General features: G+C 47.3%; 2 protein-coding genes across 10 annotated transcripts in view; both read left to right on the top strand.

Annotated features, from left to right (window-relative positions):
- LOC139210796 (transient receptor potential channel pyrexia) overlaps nt 1–13350 on the top strand; it is a 19034-nt gene extending 5684 nt beyond the window's left edge. For 3 of the 4 annotated variants that reach the window (XM_070840954.1, XM_070840955.1, XM_070840957.1), the window contains exons 3-17: nt 299–441; nt 554–715; nt 1019–1128; nt 1207–1318; nt 2637–2665; nt 4211–4302; nt 4459–4573; nt 4713–4883; nt 6893–6963; nt 7141–7308; nt 7500–7618; nt 7731–7935; nt 8860–9067; nt 13030–13088; nt 13167–13350. In XM_070840954.1, coding sequence (XP_070697055.1) covers nt 299–441; nt 554–715; nt 1019–1128; nt 1207–1318; nt 2637–2665; nt 4211–4302; nt 4459–4573; nt 4713–4883; nt 6893–6963; nt 7141–7308; nt 7500–7618; nt 7731–7935; nt 8860–9067; nt 13030–13088; nt 13167–13317 — 1915 coding nt within the window. In that variant the 3' untranslated portion in view covers nt 13318–13350. Of the gene's footprint in view, nt 1–290; nt 442–553; nt 716–1018; nt 1129–1206; nt 1319–2636; nt 2666–4210; nt 4303–4458; nt 4574–4712; nt 4884–6892; nt 6964–7140; nt 7309–7499; nt 7619–7730; nt 7936–8859; nt 9068–13029; nt 13089–13166 lie in introns of all 4 variants that reach the window. The other variant, XM_070840953.1, reaches the window with a different exon arrangement.
- Nucleotides 13351–14233: 883 nt separating this feature from the next.
- Nucleotides 14234–21847, top strand: part of ubr2 (ubiquitin protein ligase E3 component n-recognin 2) — a 34149-nt gene continuing 26535 nt past the window's right edge. For all 6 annotated transcript variants that reach the window (XM_070840950.1, XM_070840948.1, XM_070840949.1 and 3 more), the window contains exons 1-2: nt 14234–14338; nt 21520–21806. In XM_070840950.1, the coding sequence (XP_070697051.1) occupies nt 14255–14338; nt 21520–21806 (371 nt within the window). In that variant the 5' untranslated portion in view covers nt 14234–14254. The remainder of the gene's footprint in view (nt 14339–21519; nt 21807–21847) is intronic.

Genomic DNA, 21847 nt, shown 5'->3' with positions numbered 1-21847 from the left:
AACTTCAGAATATGTTTTGCACAACAAAAGCACTACAATCAAGGTCTGTCTGGTACATTCTGGAGGTCAGATTGACATATTCTGTTCACTCTCATGAGGAGAGAGTAACTTTATTTGAGAAGGCCTGAAACATTCTATGGTCATATTAAATTCTAATTCAACATTAGCATGGGATCTTCTGTTGCATGGAGACATGACACTGGCTGAAATACTGAAGGAATCACTTCCTTAAATTTGGCAGCAGCACTATCAGTTAAGCATCCCTGTTGAACCCTGCGGTGTGTGTTCAGATCTCCAGGGCGTGGAGCGTGGATGTGATGCGGTTCTTTTTGGACTGCGGTGCAGACCTCCTCCAGCCAGATCACTTTGGAGTGACGGCGCTTCATGTGGCGTCGGCACTGGATTACCAGGACATGGTTCAGTTCCTGCTGGAGCGAAAAGGTCTGTGTGGAGTCCAGGAGCTCCGTGGGATCTGGGAAATTGCGTCTCTGATCAGATCAGGTCCTGATCAATAGGTGTGTGTGTGTGTGTGTGTGTGTGTGTGTGTCCTCAGCTGACCTTGAGGCTCGGACTCTCCTGGACCAGCAGACTCCTCTTCACTACGCTGCCAAGAACGACGCCGTCCAGTCCATCAAGCTGCTGTTGCAGGCCGGAGCCTCCATCAGCTGCCCCGACTACAAACTCAGAACACCACTGCAGCTTGCCGCCAACCTGGGTACTGACATCACCACAGACATCACCAATGACATCAACACCAGTAATCAACAGCACTGTCCCAGCAGCACCGACCCAGCAGTCAACAGTACTGACCCAGCAGCCTGCAGCACTGACACAGCTTCACTGACACAGCAGCACTGACCCAGAAGTCCGCAGCACTGACCCAACAGTCTGCAGCACTGCCACAGCAGCACTGCCACAGCAGCACTGACCCAGCAGCACTGACCCAGCAGTCTGCTGCACTGACACAGCAGCACTGACTCAGCAGTACTGACCTAGCAGTGTGTCTGTGTGTTTGCAGAGCGCAGTGAAGCAGCCCGGGTGCTGCTGGAGCTCGGAGCAGAGGCAGGGAAGAAGGACTCTGATGGACAGCTCTGTATAACTGCTCTGATTGGTCGGATGAGTCCAGTGGTAACAAAGCACTGACAGATAGCAGCACTGTGATTGGTCGAAGAAGAAATCCTTATTGTGGTTGGTCGTTGTGCTCAGGCCCAGTTGGCGCTCCGTCAGTTCCACGTAACAGACAGAACGACCCGGCAGCAGTACTTCTACCTGAACCTTCTGGAGCCAGAACCACGCTCACCTGGAGCCCACCTGCAAGGTAACACAGCAGCTACAGCACAAGTCCAGATCACTACAGCCCCCCACTACCTTTCTGTCTGATTCTACTCGTCTCTCTGGCTCTACCTGTCTGTCTGACTCTACCTGTCTGTCTGATTGTACCTGTCTGTCTGGCTCTACCTGTCTGACTGACTCTACCTGTCTGTCTGATTGTACCTGTCTGTCTGTCTCTACTTGTCTGTCTGACTGTACCTGCCTGTCTAATTGTACCTGTCTGTCTGATACTACCTGTCTGTCTGATTCTACCCGTCTGTCTGGCTCTACCTGTCTGACTGACTCTACCTGTCTGACCCTACCTATCTGACTGATTGTACCCGTCTGTGTGACTCTGCCCATCTGTCTGATTCTACCTGTCTGTCTGACCCTAGCTGTCTGACTGACTCGACCTGTCTGACTGCCTGTCTGTTTGGCTCTACCCTTCTGTGTGACTCTACCTGTAGCTCCCCTCCAGTTTAATCACGGACGACAAGGTGTTTTTTTTTCATACAGACATTTATTCCCGACGTCATGCCGAAGTGAGAACTGAATAAATAAATATACAAATATATAAGTCTGAGTACAAATTCAGAAAATGACAAAAGAAATGCATAATAAACACAAACAGCACAATGTAAAAATAGGCATACGTTTCATACCTCATTGGCCACATAAACTTTGGGGGAGAAAACTTCCAAAAGAAAACAATGCACTCTTCTTCAGTCCTCTTATGCACTCATAGTATTAGCAGGTGCGCCGCTCCATATGGCAATTGCTATAGTGTGTCTAAAACATATTACCTGACCCCAACAAGGTAACAACATTTGTTCCACATAAAGGTTCCTTTTTGAACAATATTCACCATTGTGTGTTTCTTAATCTTTTAAGCCTATTTCTATAAAACAACAAAAAATTAATAATTAAATGAACTTAAATTGCATAGCTGACTTCAATGGCAGCTACACTACCTGTCTGTCTGACTCTACCTGTCTGACTGATTGTACCCGTCTGTGTGACTCTGCCCATCTGTCTGATTCTACCTGTCTGTCTAACCCTAGCTCTCTGACTGACTCTACCTGTCTGACTGCCTGTCTGTCTGGCTCTACCCTTCTGTGTGACTCTACCTGTCTGTCTGACCCTACCTGTCTGACTGATTGTACCCTTCTGTGTGACTCTACCTGTCTGACCCCCACCCTGTCTGTGTGATTCTATCTGTCTGTGTGGCTCTACCTGTCTGTGTGACTCTACCTGTCTGACTGACCCTACCTGTCTGCCTGACCCTACCTGTCTGTCTGATTCTACCTGTCTGTTGTGTTTTGTAGATGGCATCTTCAGAGAGCCGACATCTCCAGTAAGTTTTTTTTCACTGTAGTTCAATTCAGTGTGCATTTACTCTGAGATACAGCACACTGATCAATCAATCTTTATTTTTAATACTGCCAATTCATAATAAACATTATCTCACATTGTTTCCATAAAGAGCAGCTCAGACCAAACTCTTTAATTCAGAGACCAAAGATTCAGGAATTCAACATGAAGGATTCAAGAATCCCCACAGAGCAGCATCAGAGATTAGATTAGGACACAGTGGAGGAAGAACTCCCCTTTAACGGAAGAACTCCCCTTTAACGGAAGAACTCCCCTTTAACGGAAGAACTCCCCTTTAACGGGAAGAAACCTGGAACAGAACCAGGCTCAGAGGTGGGCAGCTTTCTGTCAGGGTCCGTGTTGGGTGAAGGTTGGACAGAGAGGGACAGACAAAAAACTAGCACAACTAGGGGCTGGTCCAAGGCCTGAGCCAGCCCTAAACTATAGGCTTCATCACTAAGGAAGGTTTTTAGCCTACCCTTAAATGTAGAGAGGGTGTCTGCCCCCCAAACCCAGACTGGAAGGAGGTTCCACAGGAGTGGAGCCTGATAGCTGAAAGCTCTGGCTCCATCACTACTTTAGAGGACTTTAGGAACCACCAGTAGACCTGCAGTCTGGGAGCACAGTGCTCTAGTGGGGTAGTACGGTACTATGAGCTCTTTAAGAGATGATGGAGCCTGACCCTTAAGAGCTTTGGAGGTGAGGAGAAGGATTTTAAACTCCATTCTAGATTTTACAGGAAGCTGGTGAAGAGAAGCCAGTACAGGATAAATATGGTCTCTTCTCTTAGTTCTGGTCAGAACAGGAGCAGCAGCGTTCTGGACCAGCTGGAGAGTCTTTAAGGACTTATTGGGGCAGCCTGATAATAAGGAACAGAAATAATCCAACCTGGAAGTGACTAATGTGTGGACTAGTGTTTCTGCATCATCTATAGACAGGATGGACCTGGTTTTAACAACATTATGTAGATGGAAAAAGGCAGAGCTGGAAATATCCAGTAAGGACGTGTTAATTAAGGGCAGGACCTCCTTAAGTAGCCCAGTAGGAATGGGGTCTAGGAGCCATCCAGAGCAGTTATGTTTGTAGAAAAGGTGTCTCTGAGGTGTCTGGGGCCGAGCAGAATAACTTCAGTTTAGTCTGAGTTTAGCAGCAGAAAGTTGCTGCTCATCCAGGACTTTGTGTCCTTAAGGCAGACTTGGAGTTTAGTCAACTGATTGGGTTCATCTGGCTTTATTGATCAGTATAATTGGGTATCATCTGCATAACATTGGAAATTAATGGAGTGCTTCCTGATAATATTACCCAGAGGAAGCATGTATAAGGTAAATAGTATTGGTCCAAGCACTGAACCTTGTGGAACTCCATGTCTAACTTTAGTGTGGACAGAGGACTCATTGTTACTCATTGCCACTATTGATTACTGATCAGTGAATTTTGATCAGTGAATTTTAGTCACTGATCAGTGAATATTGATCAGTGAACATGACCTCCACTGCATTTACCTGTCTGTCTCCTGTGCTGCCGTCAGCTGGAGGTGGTCGTCCATCAGGGGAAACTGGACCTCATCATGAACCCGGTCTTCCTCAAACTGATCCAGATTAAATGGAACCTGTTCGGCAGGTAAATTCCTCCCTGATTGGTCTAATTTATATTACATCATCACCCCGTGAGCTCTCAGATAACAGTTCACTGCCCTACCTGTCTGTCCATCTACCTCCACCTGTCTACCTGTCGACCTGTCTGTCCATCTACCTCTACTTGTCTGCCTTCAAACAGGTTGGGGGCGTGGCTTCTCCTCAGTCTCAACTTCCTGTTTAATGTCTCCTGGACAACAGTTGCCATCTCTGTGTCCGTCCACCGGGACTCATCTGATCGCTATGTGCTCCCCCAGGTGACCTGTCTGTCTGATTACCTGTCTCCTCTACCAGTCTGTCTGTCCCCACCTGCCTCTCTGTCTCTCTTTACCTGTCTGTCTGTCTACCTCTCTGTCTGTCTGTCTGTCTGTCTGTCTGTCAACCTGTCTGTCTCAGGACTGGTGGCGGGTCCTCCTTGTGGTCCTGGCGCTCCTGTTGACCCTGGTGGAGGTTCTGAGGGAGATGCAGGACATCCTGCGTTCAAGGAGGAAGCTCCGCCTCTGGCAGCAGTGGGCAGGGCATCGTCTCCATGATGATGTGTGCTGCACACATCCCATGTGGCCTGAGGTGGGAAATAACAGGTTTAAAGAGACAGTTCAACATTTAGTTAAATCCTCCCATATGCTAAATGAATCTTCAGTCAGCTAGCTTAGCATAAATACTAGAAACAAGGGGAAACAGCTATCTTAGCTTAGTCTAAAGACTAGAAACAAGGGGAAACAGCTAGGTTAGCTTAGTGTAAAGACTGGAAACAAGGGGAAACAGCTATCTTAGCTTAGCATAAAGACTGTAAACAAGGGGAAACAGCTAGGTTAGCTTAGTGTAAAGACTGGAAACAAGGGGAAACAGCTAGCTTAGCTTAGTGTAAAGACTAGAAACAAGGGGAAACAGCTATCTTAGCTTAGCATAAAGACTGAAAACAAGGGGAAACAGCTAGCTTAGCTTAGCTTAGTGTAAAAACTGGTAACAATGGGAAACAGCTAGCTTAGCTTAATTCAATTCAATTCAATTCAATTTTATTTGTATAGCCCAATATCACAACAGAGTGTCTCACAGTGCTTTACAAAGTTCACTGAAATAAACAAGTGTAAGCGAACAAACAATCTAATAAAGAGTCCAGCAGTCGATGAGGCCAATGGATCAGTCCGGTGGATCAGTCCGAGGCATCACCTGCCCTTCATGACCCTCCTTCTTCGGGAAGGAAAAACTCAAAAAACCCAGTGGGAAAAGAGAAACCTCCGGGAGCACCACAGTGAAGGAGAGATCCAGCTCCCAAGGACCGACAGGCTGTAGCCTTGGACAGACGCACATCCATTGGCTGATGGAGAACCACATCAGCGGGGCCAGGACCAGGATCCATAGGAACCATGGAACCACATCAGCAGAACCAGGACCAGGATCCACAGGAACCAGAGAACCACATCAGCGCGACCGGGACCAGGACCCACAGGAACCAGAGAACCACATCAGCAGGGCCAGGACCAGGATCCACAGGATCCACAGGAACCTGAGAGATGAGAAAGCACAGAAACGCTCCGGGGAAGGTAGCAAGTTAGAGGCAGACATTTGGCTGACATGAGACATAACGATGGAGAGGAAGAGGAGGAGAGAGAATAGAGGAGCCCAGTGCATCATGGGAGTCCCCCGGCAGTCTGAGCCTATAGCAGCATAACTAGGGGCTGGTCTAAGGCCTGATCCAGCCCTTAAATATATGCTTTGTCAAAAAGGAAGGTTTTTAGTCTACTCTTAAATGTAGAGAGGGTGTCTGCCCCCCGAACCCAAACTGGAAGGAGGTTCCACAGGAGAGGAGCCTGATAGCTGAAAGCTCTGCCTCCTGAACTACTTTTGGAGACTTTGGGAACCACCAGTAGACCTGCATTCTGGGAGCGCAGTGCTCTAGTGGGGTAGTACGGTACTATAAGCTCTTTAAGATATGATGGGGCCTGAACATTAAGAGCCTTGTAGGTGAGGAGAAGGATTTTAAACTCTATTCTAGATTTTACTGGAAGCCAATGAAGAGAAGCCAGTACAGGAGAAATGTGGTCTCTTCTTTTAGTTCTCATCAGAACAGCGTAAAGGGTTAGGGTAAAGACTGGACCTAAGGGGAAACAGCTAGCTTAGTTTAGCATAAAGACTGGACCCAAGGGGAAATAGCTAGCTTAGCTTAGCATAAAGACTGGAAACAATGTGAAGCATGAAGCAAGCCTGCATTTTTACAAAGCGTGTGTGTATCTGACAGTGTGTGTGTGTATGTGACTGTGTATCTGAGTGTGTGTGTGTGTGTATATCTGACTCTGTGTGTATCTGACTGTGTGTGCATCAGATAGTGTGTGTGTGTGTGTGTGATTGTGTATGTGTCTGACTGTGTGTATCTGACTGTGTGTGTGTGTGTGTGTGTATCTGACTGTGTGTGTGTGTGTGTGTGTGTGTGTGTATCTGACTGTGTGTGTATCTATCTGACCGCGTGTATCTGACTGTGTGTATCTGACTGTGTGTATATGACTGTGTGTATCTGACTCTGTGTGTGTGTGTGTGTGTGTGTATCTGACTCTGTGTGTGTGTGTGTGTGTGTCCAGGAGAGAGTATACCTCTCAGATCAACAGAAACAGATTCAGCGGATGCGAGGAAGCTACAGCCACGACCTTTGGTAACACACACACACACATACGTATAGGAATATGCAGACACGCACACAAGCATTGTTTTATGGGGACACTTGGTAATGAAAGATGTTCCACATTGTTCCACACACACATATATATATATATATATATATATATATACATATGTGTGTGTGTGTGTGTGTGTGTCTCTGCACTGTCAGGAATGTCTTTGATTGGCTGGTCTACTCTCTGCTGGCGGCGTCCTTCGGTGTCCACGTGGCCGACGTGATTCATCCGTCTGTCTGTCTTCACGCTGTCAGTCTGCGTTTGTTCGCCGTCACCGTCATCGTTCTCTGGCTCAGACTGATGAAGCACGTCAGGGCTTTCAGGTACACACACGCACACCTGTCAAACACACTTGTGTGGTCAGGAGGTGACATCATGTGTTGCCATAGTGACGTGCTGTCTTTGGGACTGAAGCCTCTGTTTCTCATTGTTACCATGACAACAGAGATCCTCTCTGCTGCAGGTAGGTCTCACTGCTGACTCTGATCATGGGTGTGTGTGTGTATGTGTGTAGGCCGATGGGTCCATTCATCGTCATGTTGGGGAGTATCATTGGAGACGTGCTGCGTTTCCTGTTCCTGTACGCTGAGATCTTCATTCCCTACGCCTGCAGCTTCTGGATCATGTTCGGAGGTGTGTGTGTGTGTGTGTGTGTGTGTGTGTCAAATAAAGGTGGTAAAAATGGTGAAAATAGTGTGAACTGGCGTCCCTCTGACCCCATAGTGGCTCCTCCACCTGCTCTCAGGCTTGCCGTCAGTTCCCAGCATGCAGTCTGTCTCCGGCCTGCTCTTCAGTCTGTACCGCATCACTCTGGTGGACGAGTATGAGTACGCTGCCATGGCAACGGTGGACGCCATCATGGCTCCTCTGCTGTGTGGAACGTTTCTGGCGGCGTCCTCCATCCTGTGCGTCAACCTGCTGATTGCCCTGCTGACCGACACCTTCCAGAGGTCCTCACCTGTCCCCACACACCCCTGTCCCCCCACACACACCTGTCGCACACACCTGTCCCTCACACACATGTGCATCACACACCTGTCCGTCACACACCTGTCACACACATCTGTCTCACACACACCTGTCCCCCCACACACATGTGCATCACACACACCAGTCGCACACACCTGTCCCTCATACACATGTGCATCACACGCCTGTCCGTCACACACCTGTCACACACACCTGTCCCTCACACACACCAGTCGCACACACCTGTCCGTCACACACCTGTCCCTAATACACATGTGCATCACACACCTGTGCATCACACGCCTGTCCGTCACACACCTGTCACACACACCTGTCCCCCCACACACACCAGTCGCACACACCTGTCCCTCACATACCTGTCCGTCACACACCTGTCCCCCCACACACACCTGTCCCTTCACACCTGTCCCACACACACACCTGTTCCTCACCCAGTTAGCCACACAGCTAACAGCTATGACTGCAGTTAGTAGCTGTAGTATTTCCAACTAATCCCTGCTGAACAACTGGTTTATTTTTGCTAGCACAAGGCTAAGCTAGAATGAGGCAAAATTTGCACAAGGCTAGGTTAGCATGAGGCTAAGTTAGCACGAGGCTTGGTTAGCAAAAAGCTAAATTAGCACAAGGCTAGGTTAGCATGAGGCTAAGTTAGCACGAGTCTAGGTAAGCACAAGGCTAAATTAGTACAAGGCTAGGTTAGCACGAGGCTAAATTAGCACAAGGCTAGGTTAGCACAAAGTTAGCATGAGGCTAAGTTGAACAGTCTGAACAGCTGCTGACACCAACTACTGATGTTTGTGTGTGTGTTGCTATGTACAGTACATATTCCTGTATTAGCACTTCCTGTGTATTTGTACCCACTGTGTATTTATACACGTCTACAGGGTACATGATAACTCGCAGGCTAATGCTGTGATGCAGCAGGCTGCCGTCATCCTGCAGGTGGAAGAGTCCATGTCCCTCCTCTGTCATTTCTATGACAACCAGTACATCTTCAACCACTGTGCGCCACTGGCCGTCGCCTACGACGACCACACCAAAACAATCCCCCGTTACCATGACGAGATGGGACGCATCATCACAGAGGTCAAAGTGAGTCTGTTGTCTCTAAAATAGGCTGGAGCTAGCTGGTTAGCTTGCTAACCTCAGCAGACATCTCTGAAACAGTACACACACAGTGAACTCCAGGAAGTAAAAATGTGTGTGTGTGTGACTGTGTCTGTGTGTGTGTGTGTGTGTGTGACTGTGTGTGTTTCTGTGTGTGACTGTGGGTTTCTGTGTGTTTTTGTGTGTTTGACTGTGTTTCTGTGTGTGTGTGTGACTGTGTCTGTGTGTGTGTGACTGTGTCTGACTGTGTTTCTGTGTGTGTGACCGTGTGTTTCTGTGTGTGACTGTGTGTTTCTGTGTGTGTGACCGTGTGTTTCTGTGTGTGACTGTGTGTTTCTGTGTGTGACTGTGTGTTTCTGTGTGTGACTGTGTGTTTCTGTGTGACTGTGTGTTTCTGTGTGTGACTGTGTTTCTGTGTGTGACTGTGTGTTTCTGTGTGTGACTGTGTTTCTGTGTGTGACTGTGTGTTTCTGTGTGTTTCTGTGTGTGTGTGTGTGTTTCTGTGTGTGACTGTGTGTTTCTGTGTGTGACTGTGTGTTTCTGTGTGTGACTGTGTGTTTCTGTGTGACTGTGTGTTTCTGTGTGTGACTGTGTTTCTGTGTGTGACTGTGTGTTTCTGTGTGTGACTGTGTGTTTCTGTGTGTGACTGTGTGTTTCTGTGTGTGACTGTGTGTTTCTGTGTGACTGTGTGTTTCTGTGTGTGACTGTGTGTTTCTGTGTGTGTGACTGTGTGTTTCTGTGTGTGTGTGTGTGTTTCTGTGTGTGTGACTGTGTGTTTCTGTGTGTGTGTGTGTGTTTCTGTGTGTGTGTGTGTGTTTCTGTGTGTGACTGTGTGTTTCTGTGTGTGACTGTGTGTTTCTGTGTGTGTGACTGTGTGTTTCTGTGTGTGACTGTGTGTTTCTGTGTGTGTGTGTGTGTGTTTCTGTGTGTGACTGTGTGTTTCTGTGTGTGTGACTGTGTGTTTCTGTGTGTGTGACTGTGTGTTTCTGTGTGTGTGACTGTGTGTTTCTGTGTGTGTGTGTGTGTTTCTGTGTGTGACTGTGTGTTTCTGTGTGTGACTGTGTGTTTCTGTGTGTGACTGTGTTTCTGTGTGTGACTGTGTGTTTCTGTGTGTGACTGTTTCTGTGTGTGACTGTGTGTTTCTGTGTGTGACTGTGTGTTTCTGTGTGACTGTGTGTTTCTGTGTGTGACTGTGTGTTTCTGTGTGTGACTGTGTGTTTCTGTGTGACTGTGTGTTTCTGTGTGTGACTGTGTGTTTCTGTGTGTGACTGTGTGTTTCTGTGTGTGACTGTGTGTTTCTGTGTGACTGTGTGTTTCTGTGTGTGACTGTGTTTCTGTGTGTGACTGTGTGTTTCTGTGTGTGACTGTGTTTCTGTGTGTGACTGTGTGTTTCTGTGTGTGACTGTGTGTTTCTGTGTGTGTGACTGTGTGTTTCTGTGTGTGACTGTGTGTTTCTGTGTGTGACCGTGTGTTTCTGTGTGTGACCGTGTGTTTCTGTGTGTGACCGTGTGTTTCTGTGTGTGTGTGTGTGTGTGTGTTTCTGTGTGTTTCTGTGTGTGACTGTGTGTTTCTGTGTGTGACTGTGTGTGACCGTGTGTTTCTGTGTGTGACCGTGTGTTTCTGTGTGCGACTGTGTGTTCCTGTGTGTGACCTTGTGTTTCTGTGTGTGACTGTGTGTGACGGTGTGTTTCTGTGTGTGACCGTGTGTTTCTGTGTGTGACCGTGTGTTTCTGTGTGTGACTGTGTGTGACCGTGTGTTTCTGTGTGTGACTGTGTGTGACTGTGTGTTTCTGTGTGTGACTGTGTCTGACCGTGTGTTTGTGTGTGTGACCGTGTGTTTCTGTGTGTGACTGTGTGTTCCTGTGTGTGACCGTGTGTTTCTGTGTGTGACTGTGTGACTGTGTGTTTCTGTGTGACCGTGTGTTCCTGTGTGTGACCGTGTGTTTCTGTGTGTGACCGTGTGTTTCTGTGTGTGACTGTGTGACCGTGTGTTTCTGTGTGTGACCGTGTGTTTCTGTGTGTGACCGTGTGTTTCTGTGTGTGACTGTGTGTGACCGTGTGTTTCTGTGTGTGACTGTGTGTGACTGTGTGTTTCTGTGTGTGACTGTGTGACTGTGTGTTTCTGTGTGTGACTGTGTGACTGTGTGTTTCTGTGTGTGACCGTGTGTTTCTGTGTGTGACCGTGTGTTTCTGTGTGTGACTGTGTGTGACCGTGTGTTTCTGTGTGTGACTGTGTGTGACTGTGTGTTCCTGTGTGTGACCGTGTGTTTCTGTGTGTGACTGTGTGTGACTGTGTGTTCCTGTGTGTGACCGTGTGTTTCTGTGTGTGACCGTGTGTTTCTGTGTGTGACTGTGTGTGACCGTGTGTTTCTGTGTGTGACCGTGTGTGACTGTGTGTTCCTGTGTGTGACCGTGTGTTTCTGTGTGTGACTGTGTGACTGTGTGTTTCTGTGTGTGACTGTGTGACTGTGTGTTTCTGTGTGTGACCGTGTGTTTCTGTGTGTGACTGTGTGACTGTGTGTTTCTGTGTGTGACCGTGTGTTTCTGTGTGTGACCGTGTGTTTCTGTGTGTGACTGTGTGTGACCGTGTGTTTCTGTGTGTGACTGTGTGTGACTGTGTGTTTCTGTGTGTGACTGTGTGTGACTGTGTGTTCCTGTGTGTGACCGTGTGTTTCTGTGTGTGACTGTGTGTGACTGTGTGTTCCTGTGTGTGACCGTGTGTTTCTGTGTGTGACCGTGTGTTTCTGTGTGTGACCGTGTGTTTCTGTGTGTGACCGTGTGTTTCTGTGTGTGACTGTGTGTGACCGTGTGTTTCTGTGTGTGACCGTGTGTGACTGTGTGTTCCTGTGTGTGACCGTGTGTTTCTGTGTGTGACTGTGTGACTGTGTGTTTCTGTGTGACCGTGTGTTCCTGTGTGTGACCGTGTGTTTCTGTGTGTGACCGTGTGTTTCTGTGTGTGACTGTGTGACTGTGTGTTTCTGTGTGTGACCGTGTGTTTCTGTGTGTGACCGTGTGTTTCTGTGTGTGACCGTGTGTTTCTGTGTGTGACTGTGTGTGACGGTGTGTTTCTGTGTGTGACTGTGTGTTTCTGTGTGTGACCGTGTGTTTCTGTGTGTGACTGTGTGTGACCGTGTGTTTCTGTGTGTGACTGTGTGTTTCTGTGTGTGACCGTGTGTTTCTGTGTGTGACCGTGTGTTTCTGTGTGTGACCGTGTGTTTCTGTGTGTGACCGTGTGTTTCTGTGTGTGACTGTGTGACTGTGTGTTTCTGTGTGTGACCGTGTGTTTCTGTGTGTGACTGTGTGTGACGGTGTGTTTCTGTGTGTGACTGTGTGTTTCTGTGTGTGACCGTGTGTTTCTGTGTGTGACTGTGTGTGACCGTGTGTTTCTGTGTGTGACTGTGTGTTTCTGTGTGTGACCGTGTGTTTCTGTGTGTGACTGTGTGTTTCTGTGTGTGACTGTGTGTGACTGTGTGTTTCTGTGTGTGACTGTGTGTTTCTGTGTGAGACTGTGTGTTTCTGTGTGTGACCGTGTGTTTCTGTGTGTGACTGTGTGTGACCGTGTGTTTCTGTGTGTGACTGTGTGTGACCGTGTGTTTCTGTGTGTGACTGTGTGTGACTGTGTGTTTCTGTGTGTGACTGTGTCTGACCGTGTGTTTCTGTGTGTGACTGTGTGTGACCGTGTGTTTCTGTGTGTGACCGTGTGTTTCTGTGTGTGACTGTGTGTGACTGTGTGTGACTGTGTGTTTCTGTGTGTGACTGTGTGTGACCGTGTGTTTGTGTGTGTGACCGTGTGTTTCTGTGTGTGACTGTGTGTTTCTGTGTGTGACTGTGTGTGACCGTGTGTTTGTGTGTGTGACCGTGTGTTTGTGTGTGTGACCATGTGTTTGTGTGTGTGACCGTGTGTTTCTGTGTGTGACCGTGTGTTTCTGTGTGTGTGTGTCCTGTAGGAGACTCTGGGTCGGTTCCTGGTCCTGCATAGAGACCTGGACACAGTCGGAGGTTCTGGGTGAGACAGAACATCAAACTGATCGGCACTAACGAGGACCTGAGCCAGAGGTCTGACATTTATTCTCCTCTCTACCAGAATCCACACAGACCAGAACCAGGACCAGGACCAGGACCAGGACCAGCGGGATCAGGAGCTTCAGGCTATCCGGGCCGAGTTGAAGGAGCTCCGGACTTTGGTCCAACAGCTGGTTCAGAGCAGGAGTGACTCCAAATCTGAGTCTGAGTGATCTGTGAATACCAGAACCAGAACCAGAACCAGACATGTTATGTTGGTGTGACAATTGGAGATGTTTTTATTTCTGATCAATTTCTTCTGTCGTTCTTCGGATGTTTTCTTTCACGCTTTCTGTCCTGACACTCAAAACGAGATGAGAAAGAAAATGAATTCTATGATTAACTCATTATCAGGTGTTATTAATGAAAACAGGAGCCGGTTTAAACTGACCTGAAAATGTTGTTTCAGTCCATAAAACTCTGGATCAGAAGAGTCTGAATGACTTTCATTTCATTTGTCTTGATTTGTTTTATTCTATTTTTAAAAAAACTTTATTTTCCTCTCACTGCACAGAATGATGTATTATTGATGTATTATTTCATATTATCACGTGTTATAACAATGTCAGATTTAATCATTAAATAGAGTTTGACTTGCTTCATTAATAATTATGAAATAGAGAAAAGTCACTAACTATTTATGTAATTATCTGATTAGATGATTTCTTTGTTTCTTTGTTCTTTGTTCAGCCTCCACGTCTACAAAAAGGAAGTGACCATTCAATTTTTATTAAGTGAACACATGAAAAACAGACAACAGCTCAATTTAGATAAAAATAGACAGACACAGCAAATCCACGAGGATGAGCAACAAGTCACAGCAATGCGATTTATTGATTGATAATAAAAACAATTTAAGAATGATTCCATGGAATAGAGGAATTTAAATGGTCAATGAAATGTTCACATTGAATTAAATGATTTTTAAAAATAATTTCTGGATCTTTTCGATTGTATTTATTGTTTTAAATTAGTGTCCGTCACTTTTGCTCTGTTGTTTGGAGGAGACCACGCCCCCTCCGCACACCTGCCCCGCCCCCGCAGCTGTTGATGATTTCCGGTTCCGGGTTCTTCTTCCTCCAGCAGCCACACAGAGCCGAGGGAGGAAAGATGGCGGCGGCCCATTCCGACAGAGACCAACCGTCCGCTTTATGCTCGGAATTCCTGAGTTTCTCCGCCAAAGACACCGCTTCGGTAAGCGGCTCCTTGAGCTGTCAGCCCCGCTGGGCCTCGCCGGTGCTGTTACTCCGTCACACTCACCTGTTTCACCTGCCTTGCGACATACTCAGGTTTAATCTGCCTCCGAATCGGCTTGTTTTTCAGCCCAGCTCGGCTACACGGAGCTAACGCTAACGCTAGCCGCGCCGCTCGGAGTGCTGTTTAAAACACCTGGATGTGAGAAACAGCTGCCGTTTGTCTGTCAGCCCGGACAGACAGCCCACACAGCAGCCGTGGATGCTGTCAAACCACATCGGTGTGCTGCTACCGTCTAACAGCGTGTGTCTGAAGCGTTATTTAAGGGTAAACCGGCTGTAAACAGCAGGCTAGTTTTCCGTTACTCTGGTGTTACACAGAATCCTGTCACCCTTCACATCCGGGACCACATGAACACTGGGACACGTACAATATGACACATGACCAGATGACTTTACTCACTTCTGACATGTGTGACCAAACATGGAGCCTAAAACACACTTAGATATCAGCTGTGATTAACTGACAAAGAGAAGAAACATACACCTGTACACACTCCCATAGAACCCCCCCTTTGCACTGTATATTCACAGTGTGTGTTGTGTCAGATGAAGTATGTGGTGAAACTGAACCTGGTGACAGAATCAGGTGCGGTCTGTTATGTTATCATGACAGGCTGATAATGATGATAATAATGGTGGTAATAGTAGAGACACTTTCCCTCTTCATTGCCTTCAACAACAGTCCAGAACCTAGAGATCTAGTTCACTCTGCCTTACTGAGGGTGCAGAATCATGGTCAGGATACAGAATCATGGTCAGGGTCAGGATCCAGGCTCAGGATCAAGTTACAGAATCAGGGTTAGGGTCAGCATCAGGTGGTGTTAGCTCATTGTTAGCTAACGTCAGTGTGATGTTAGCTCAGTGTTGGCGTGCTGTCAGGTCAGTGTTAGCATGGCGTTAGCTCAGTGTTAGCTAATGTCAGTGTGGTGTTAACTCTGTGTTAGCGTGCTGTCAGGTCAGTGTTAGCTCAGTGTCAACGTCGTGGTAACTCAGTGTTAGTGTGGTATTAGCTCAATGTTAGTATGGTGTTAGCTCAGTGTTAGCATGATGTCAGCTCAGTAGTATCCAGGTCAGTGTTTCAGCAGCAGCCAACACTAAATGGCTCTGACAGTCAGAGCAGATTAACCTGCTGACTGCAGACTGCACCTGCTCACAGTACTGCATAATACAGGAGTACTTCAGTATACTACAGTAGTACTACAGCATAATAATAATAATAATAATGCATTTTATTTATAGGCGCCTTTCAAGGCACTCAAGGACACCGTACAACACACAGTTACAGACAGTTAAAAGTTACCGGCGAGCAGCGGCAGCAAGTTGTACCAGCGTTCACTCGACTGGAGGTGACAGTGGGGGGGAAAGTGGGGAGGAAAACAGGAGGGGAGAGAGAGGGGAGGAGAAAAAACATGCGATACCAGACTGTACTCATGTGGAGTGCAGTGTGGGATCGGTAAAAAATAATACAGGAGTACTTCAGTATACTACAGTAGTACTACAGCATAATACAGGAGTACTGCACACACTACAGGAGTACTACAGAACAGGATTACTACAGTAAAATAGGAGTTCTACAGTACATTACAGTAGTATGACAATTAATCAATCAATCTTTATACAGCACCAATTCATAACAAACATTTCCTCAGACTGTTTCCATAAAGAGTAGCTCAGACCACTGACGAGTACACGAGCAGCAGCGTTCTGGACCAGCTGGAGAGTCTTTAAGGACTTATTGGGGCAGCCTGATAATAAGGAACAGAAATAATCCAACCTGGAAGTGACTAATGTGTGGACTAGTGTTTCTGCATCATCTACAGACAGGATGGGTCTGATTTTAGCAATATTACATAGATGGAAAAAGGCAGTTCTAGAAATCTGTTTAATGTGGGAGTTAAAGGACAAATCCTGAAAATAAGACTCCCAGATTCCTCCCAGTAGAGCTGGATGTCAGAGTGATGCCATCCAGAGCAGTTATGTTGGTAGAAAAGCTGTCTGAGGCCGAGCAGAATAACTTCAGTTTAGTCTGAGTTTAGTAGCAGAAAGTTGCTGCTCATCCAGGACTTTGTGTCCTTAAGGCAGACTTGAAGTTTAGCCAACTGATTGGGTTCATCTGAATCCTAAGCATAATTGGGTATCATCTGCATAACAGTGGAAATTAATGCAGTGCTTCCTGATAATATTACCCAGAGGAAGCATATATAAGGTAAATAGTATTGGTCCAAGCACTAAACCTTGTGGAACTTCATGTCTAACTTTAGTTTGGACTCATTGTTAACATGTAAAAACTGAAATCGGTTCCTTTTATACCAATGAACTGTTCCAGTCTCTGTAACAGGATGTGATGGTCAATGGTATCAAAAGCAGCACTCAAGTCTAACAAGACCAGGACAGAGAGAAGTCCTCTGTCTGATGCCATAAGGAGGAGGTCTGTAACCTTCACCAGTGTCTCTGTGCTATGATTTGCTCTAAAACCTGACTGAAGATCCTCTAATAGACTATTAAAGTTTAGAAAGTCACACAGCTGATTGGCTGCTGCTTTCTCCAGGATCTTGGAGAGAAAGGGAAGGTTGGATGAAGGTCTATAGTTGGCTGATACACCTGAATCCAGAGTGGGCTTTTTCAGGAGAGGTTTAATTACTGCTACTTTGAAGGACTGAGGTATGTAGCCTGTTAGTAAAGACTGATTGATCAGATCCAGTAAGGACGTGTTAATTAAGGGTCTACTTCTCCTTTCGACTGTTCCCCACAGTGGTCGCCACGGCGAATCATCTGCCTCCATCTAACCCTATCCTCTGCATCCTCTTCTCTCACACCAACTAACTTCATGTCCTCTTTCACTACATCCATAAATCTCCTCTTTGGTCTTCCTCTAGGCCTCCTGCCTGGCAGTTCCAACCTCAGCATCCTTCTACCGATATATTCACTATCTATCCTCTCTACATGTCCAAACCATCTCAGTCTGGCCTCTCTGGCTTTATCTCCAACATCCAACATGCTCTGTCCCTCTGATGTACTCGTTCCTGATCCTATCCAACCGCGTCACTTCCAAAGAGAACCTCAGCATTTTCATCTCTGCGACCTCCAGCTCTGCCTCCTGCCTTTCCTCAGTGCCACTGTCTCTAAACCAGACAGCATGGCTGCTCTCACCTCTGTCTTCTACACCTTTCCTTTCATTCTTGCCGATACTCTTTTATCACACCTGACACTTTTCTCCACCCGTTCCAACCTGCTTGCACACGCTTCTTCACCTCTTTTCCACACTCTCCGTTGCTCTGGACTGTTGACCCTAAGTACTTAAAATCCTCCACCTTCTTTATCTCCCTGTAACCTCACCGCTCCACCTGGATCCCTCTCATTCACACATGTATTCTGTCTTGTTTCGGCTAATCTTCATTCCTCTTCTTTCCAGGGCAAACCTTCACCTCTCTAGATTTCCCTCCACCTGCTCCCTCCTCTCACTACAGATTACAATGTCATCTGCAAACATCATAGTCCATGGAGATTCCTGTCTAACCTCATCTGTCAGCCTGTCCATCACCATAGCAAACAAGAAGGGGCTCAGAGCTGATCCTTGATGCTGTCCCACCTCCACCTTGAACTCCTCTGTCACACCTACAGCACACCTCTCCACTGTCTTACAGCGCTCATGCATGTCCTGTACCACTCTAACATCCTTCTCTGCCACTCCAGACTTCCTCATACAATACCGCAGTTCCTCTCTCGGCACCCTGTCATATGTAGTACTCTTTCTTGGCATGAAACCATACGATTCAAGTTTATTTGTCATGTGCACAGTAAGACCATGATGGTGACACTGAGCAATGAAATTCTTACTTTGTTCGTTTCCCTCCACATAGACACAAGAATAAAAGATAGAAAAACAATTATAAATATAAAAAAAGAGGGCAATGTACAGAAGAATAATTTAAAAGAAATATAATACAAATATAGTGTGCAAAAAGTAGTGTGCAAAAAGTATACAAGTATTTATGGTTGCAGAGGTAGTGTGGTTCACAGCTTATGACAGGTTATATGTATTTCTTTAAGAGCCTGATGGCCTGTGGATAGAAGCTGTTTTTCAGTCTTGTTGTTCTGGCGGTGGCGCTCCTGTAGCGTCTGCCAGATGGAAGGAGTGTGAAGAGTGTGTGTTGTGGGTGTGTGCTGTCTCTGATAATGTTCTGTGCCCTCTTTGTGGCATGGCTGTCGTATATGTGATGGAGTGGTGTGAAGGCTGCTCCGCAGATGTACTGTGCGGTTTTAATGACACGCTGGAGAGCCTTCCTCTCCTGTATGGTACAGTTCCCATACCATACTGTGATGGAGTTGGTCAGGATGCTCTCCACTGTACATCTGTAGAAGTTGCTGAGAAGTTTGGTGGGCAGACCGAACTTTCTCAGCTTCCTTAAGAAGTACAGTCTCTGTTGAGCCTTCCTGATGATGTGCTGTGTGTTGTGAGTCCATTTGAGGTCTTCACTGATGTGAGTGCCAAGGAGTTTGAAGGTTTTCACCCTCTCCACCTCAGACCCGCTAATGAAGAGTGGTGCAAGCTGCTCTTTCCTCCGCCTCGGATCAATGATCATCTCTTTAGTCTTCTCAGCATTTAAAGAGAGATTATTTTCATGGCACCAGGATACCAGCTGAGCCACCTCTTCCCTGTAGCCTGCCTCTTCTCCACCGGTGATCAGGCCAATGACTGTCGTGTCATCAGCAAACTTGATGATGGTGGTGTCATCCTGGGAGGAGATGCAGTCATGGGTGAAGAGGGTGAACAGGAGAGGGCTGAGCACACAGCCCTGGGGGGTCCCTGTGCTCACTGTTCTTGTGCTGCACACAAATGCTGCCCTTAGTCTAGCTTCCACTACACTTTCCCATAACTTCATTGTTTGGCTCATCAACTTTATTCCTCTGTAGTTCTGCACGTCTCCCTTGTTCTTAAAAATCGGCACCAGCACACTTCTCCATTCCTCAGGCATCCTCTCACTCTCTAGGATCTTGTTGAACAACCTGGTCCAAAACTCTAGACACCTCTCCCAGACACTTCCATACCTCCACAGGTATATCATCAGGACAAACTGCCTTTCCACTCTTCATCCTCTTCAATGTCCTCCTAACTTCTTTCTCCCTGTACTCCTATCTACTCTCTTCAGTCCTCTGTGTCCCACTTCTTCTTAGCTAACCTCTTTCCCTGTATACACTCCTGCACTTCCTCATTCCACCACCAAGTCTCCTTGTCTACTTTCCTTCCAGAAGACACACCAAGTACTCTCCTACCTGTCTCCCTGATCACATTAGCTGTAGTTGTCCAGTCATCTGGAAGCACCTCTTGACCACCCAGAGCCTGACTCAACTCCTCCCTGAAAACTACACAACACTCTTCCTTTTTCAGCTTCCACCGCTTCGTCCTCTTCGTCTTCCTCACCACCAGAGTCATCCTACACACCATCATTCTATGCTGTCTGGCTACACTCTCACCGACCACTACTGTGCAGTCACTGATCTCCTTCAGATTACATCGTCTTTACAAGATGTAGTCCACTTGTGTGCTCCTACCTCTGCTCTTATGAGTCACCCTATGCTCCTGCCTCTTCTGGAAGAAAGTATTCACCACAGCCATTTCCATCCTTTTTGTAAAGTCTACCACCATCTGTCCTTCTGCGTTCCTATCCTGGATACCAAACCTGCCCATCACTTCCTCATCACCTCTGTTGCCTGCACCAACATGTCCGTTGAAGTCTGCACCAATCACCACCCTCTCACTTCTGGGGACACTCTGCATCACTTCTTCTAGCTCACTCCGGAATTTCTCCTTCTCCTCTAACTCACATCCTACCTGTGGGGCATAAGCACTAACAACATTGAACATCCATCCATCCATTATCTATACCGCTTATCCGTCAGGGTCGCGGGGGAGGTGGAGCCTATCCCAGCTGACTTCTGGTGAGAGGCAGGGTACACCCAGGACTGGTCGCCAGCCAATCACAGGGCCACATACAGAGACAAACAACCACTCACACTCACACCCACACCTACGGGCAATTTAGAGTTACCAATTAACCCAGCTTGCATGTCTTTTGGAATGTGGGAGGAAGCCGGAGTACCCGGAGAGAACCCACACTAGCATGGGGAGAACATGCAAACTCCACACAGAAAGATTCCAGGTTCAAACTGTGGAACCTTCTTGCTGTGAGGCAACAGTGCTAACCACCACACCACCATACTGCCCAACATTGAACATCACACCTTCAATTTCTAGCTTGAAACTCATCACTCTATCTGACGCTCTTTTCACCTCCAGAACATTCCTAACAAACTCCTTCAAGATAACTCCTACTCCACTTCTCTTCCCATCTACACCATGGTAAAACAGCTTGAAGCCTACTCCTAAGCTTCTAGCCTTGCTACCTTTCCACCTGGTCTCCCCCGAACACACAGTATATCCACCTTCCTCCTTTGCATCATGTCAACCAACTCTCAAGCTTTTCCTGTCATAGTCCCAGCATTCAAAGTCCCTACTCTGTCCTAGATTCTTGCCTTTCCTTTTCCCCCTCTGCCTACGGACACGCTTTCCTCCTCTCCTTCTTCGACCCACACTAGCCCAATTTCCACCAGCGCCCTGTAGCACTGATGTCGGTCGTTGTTAACCTGGGCCTCGACCGATCCAGTATGGAAGTCATAGAACTGATTTGCATATTAACTTTGGCACAGTTTTTACACCGGATTCCTGACACAACCCTCTGCATTTTTCCGGGATTGGGACCGGCACAAGGAAGACACTGGCTTGTGCCCCCCTAAAGGCTGCATTAAGGACGTGTTAATTAAGGGCAGGACTTCCTTAAGTAGCCTAGTAGGAATGGGGTCTAGGAGAACAGCTGACGGTTTGGATGAGTAGATTGTTGAAGCCAATCCAGGAAGATCAATTGGAGAAAAACAGTCCAAATGCAGTCCGATTAAGCCCAACAGCTGTTTCCGTGGTTCCTAAATTCTTACAGTACAATACAGGAGTACTGCAGTACAGGAGTTCTGCACCACAGTACAAGGTATTTACTACTTTGACTGTGGGACCTGGTGTGACGTCTTGATTTTTACTGTTAATGTCGTCCTTGTCTCCCTCCTCAGCGGTGGCTGGTGGCGGCCGACCTGCAGCAGGAGGTGTACTGTCACCTGGCCATGTATGTTCCCAGAATCCTTTGCCTGGGCCTGAGTGGGGGCGGCAGCAGCAGGGAGGAGCAGAGGGAGGAGCAGAGGGAGGAGCTGGCCTGTCAGCTGCTCCTCCTGGCCCCTCTGGAGTGGCTCCTGCTGGGGGAGGAGCCGGCTGCTGGCCTGGCTCTCCTGCAGGAGAACAACCAGCCGTCACCACTGTGTGGACACGTGTTCAAGGTGGGAGAGCCCACCTACTCCTGCAGGTAACATACACCTGTACACTCCTGTACACTCCTGTACACAG

The sequence above is a fragment of the Pempheris klunzingeri genome, chromosome 12 (genome assembly GCF_042242105.1).
Source record: "Pempheris klunzingeri isolate RE-2024b chromosome 12, fPemKlu1.hap1, whole genome shotgun sequence".
NCBI classification, from domain to species: Eukaryota; Metazoa; Chordata; class Actinopteri; order Acropomatiformes; family Pempheridae; genus Pempheris; species Pempheris klunzingeri.
This window is presented reverse-complemented; position numbering and strand designations above follow the sequence as displayed.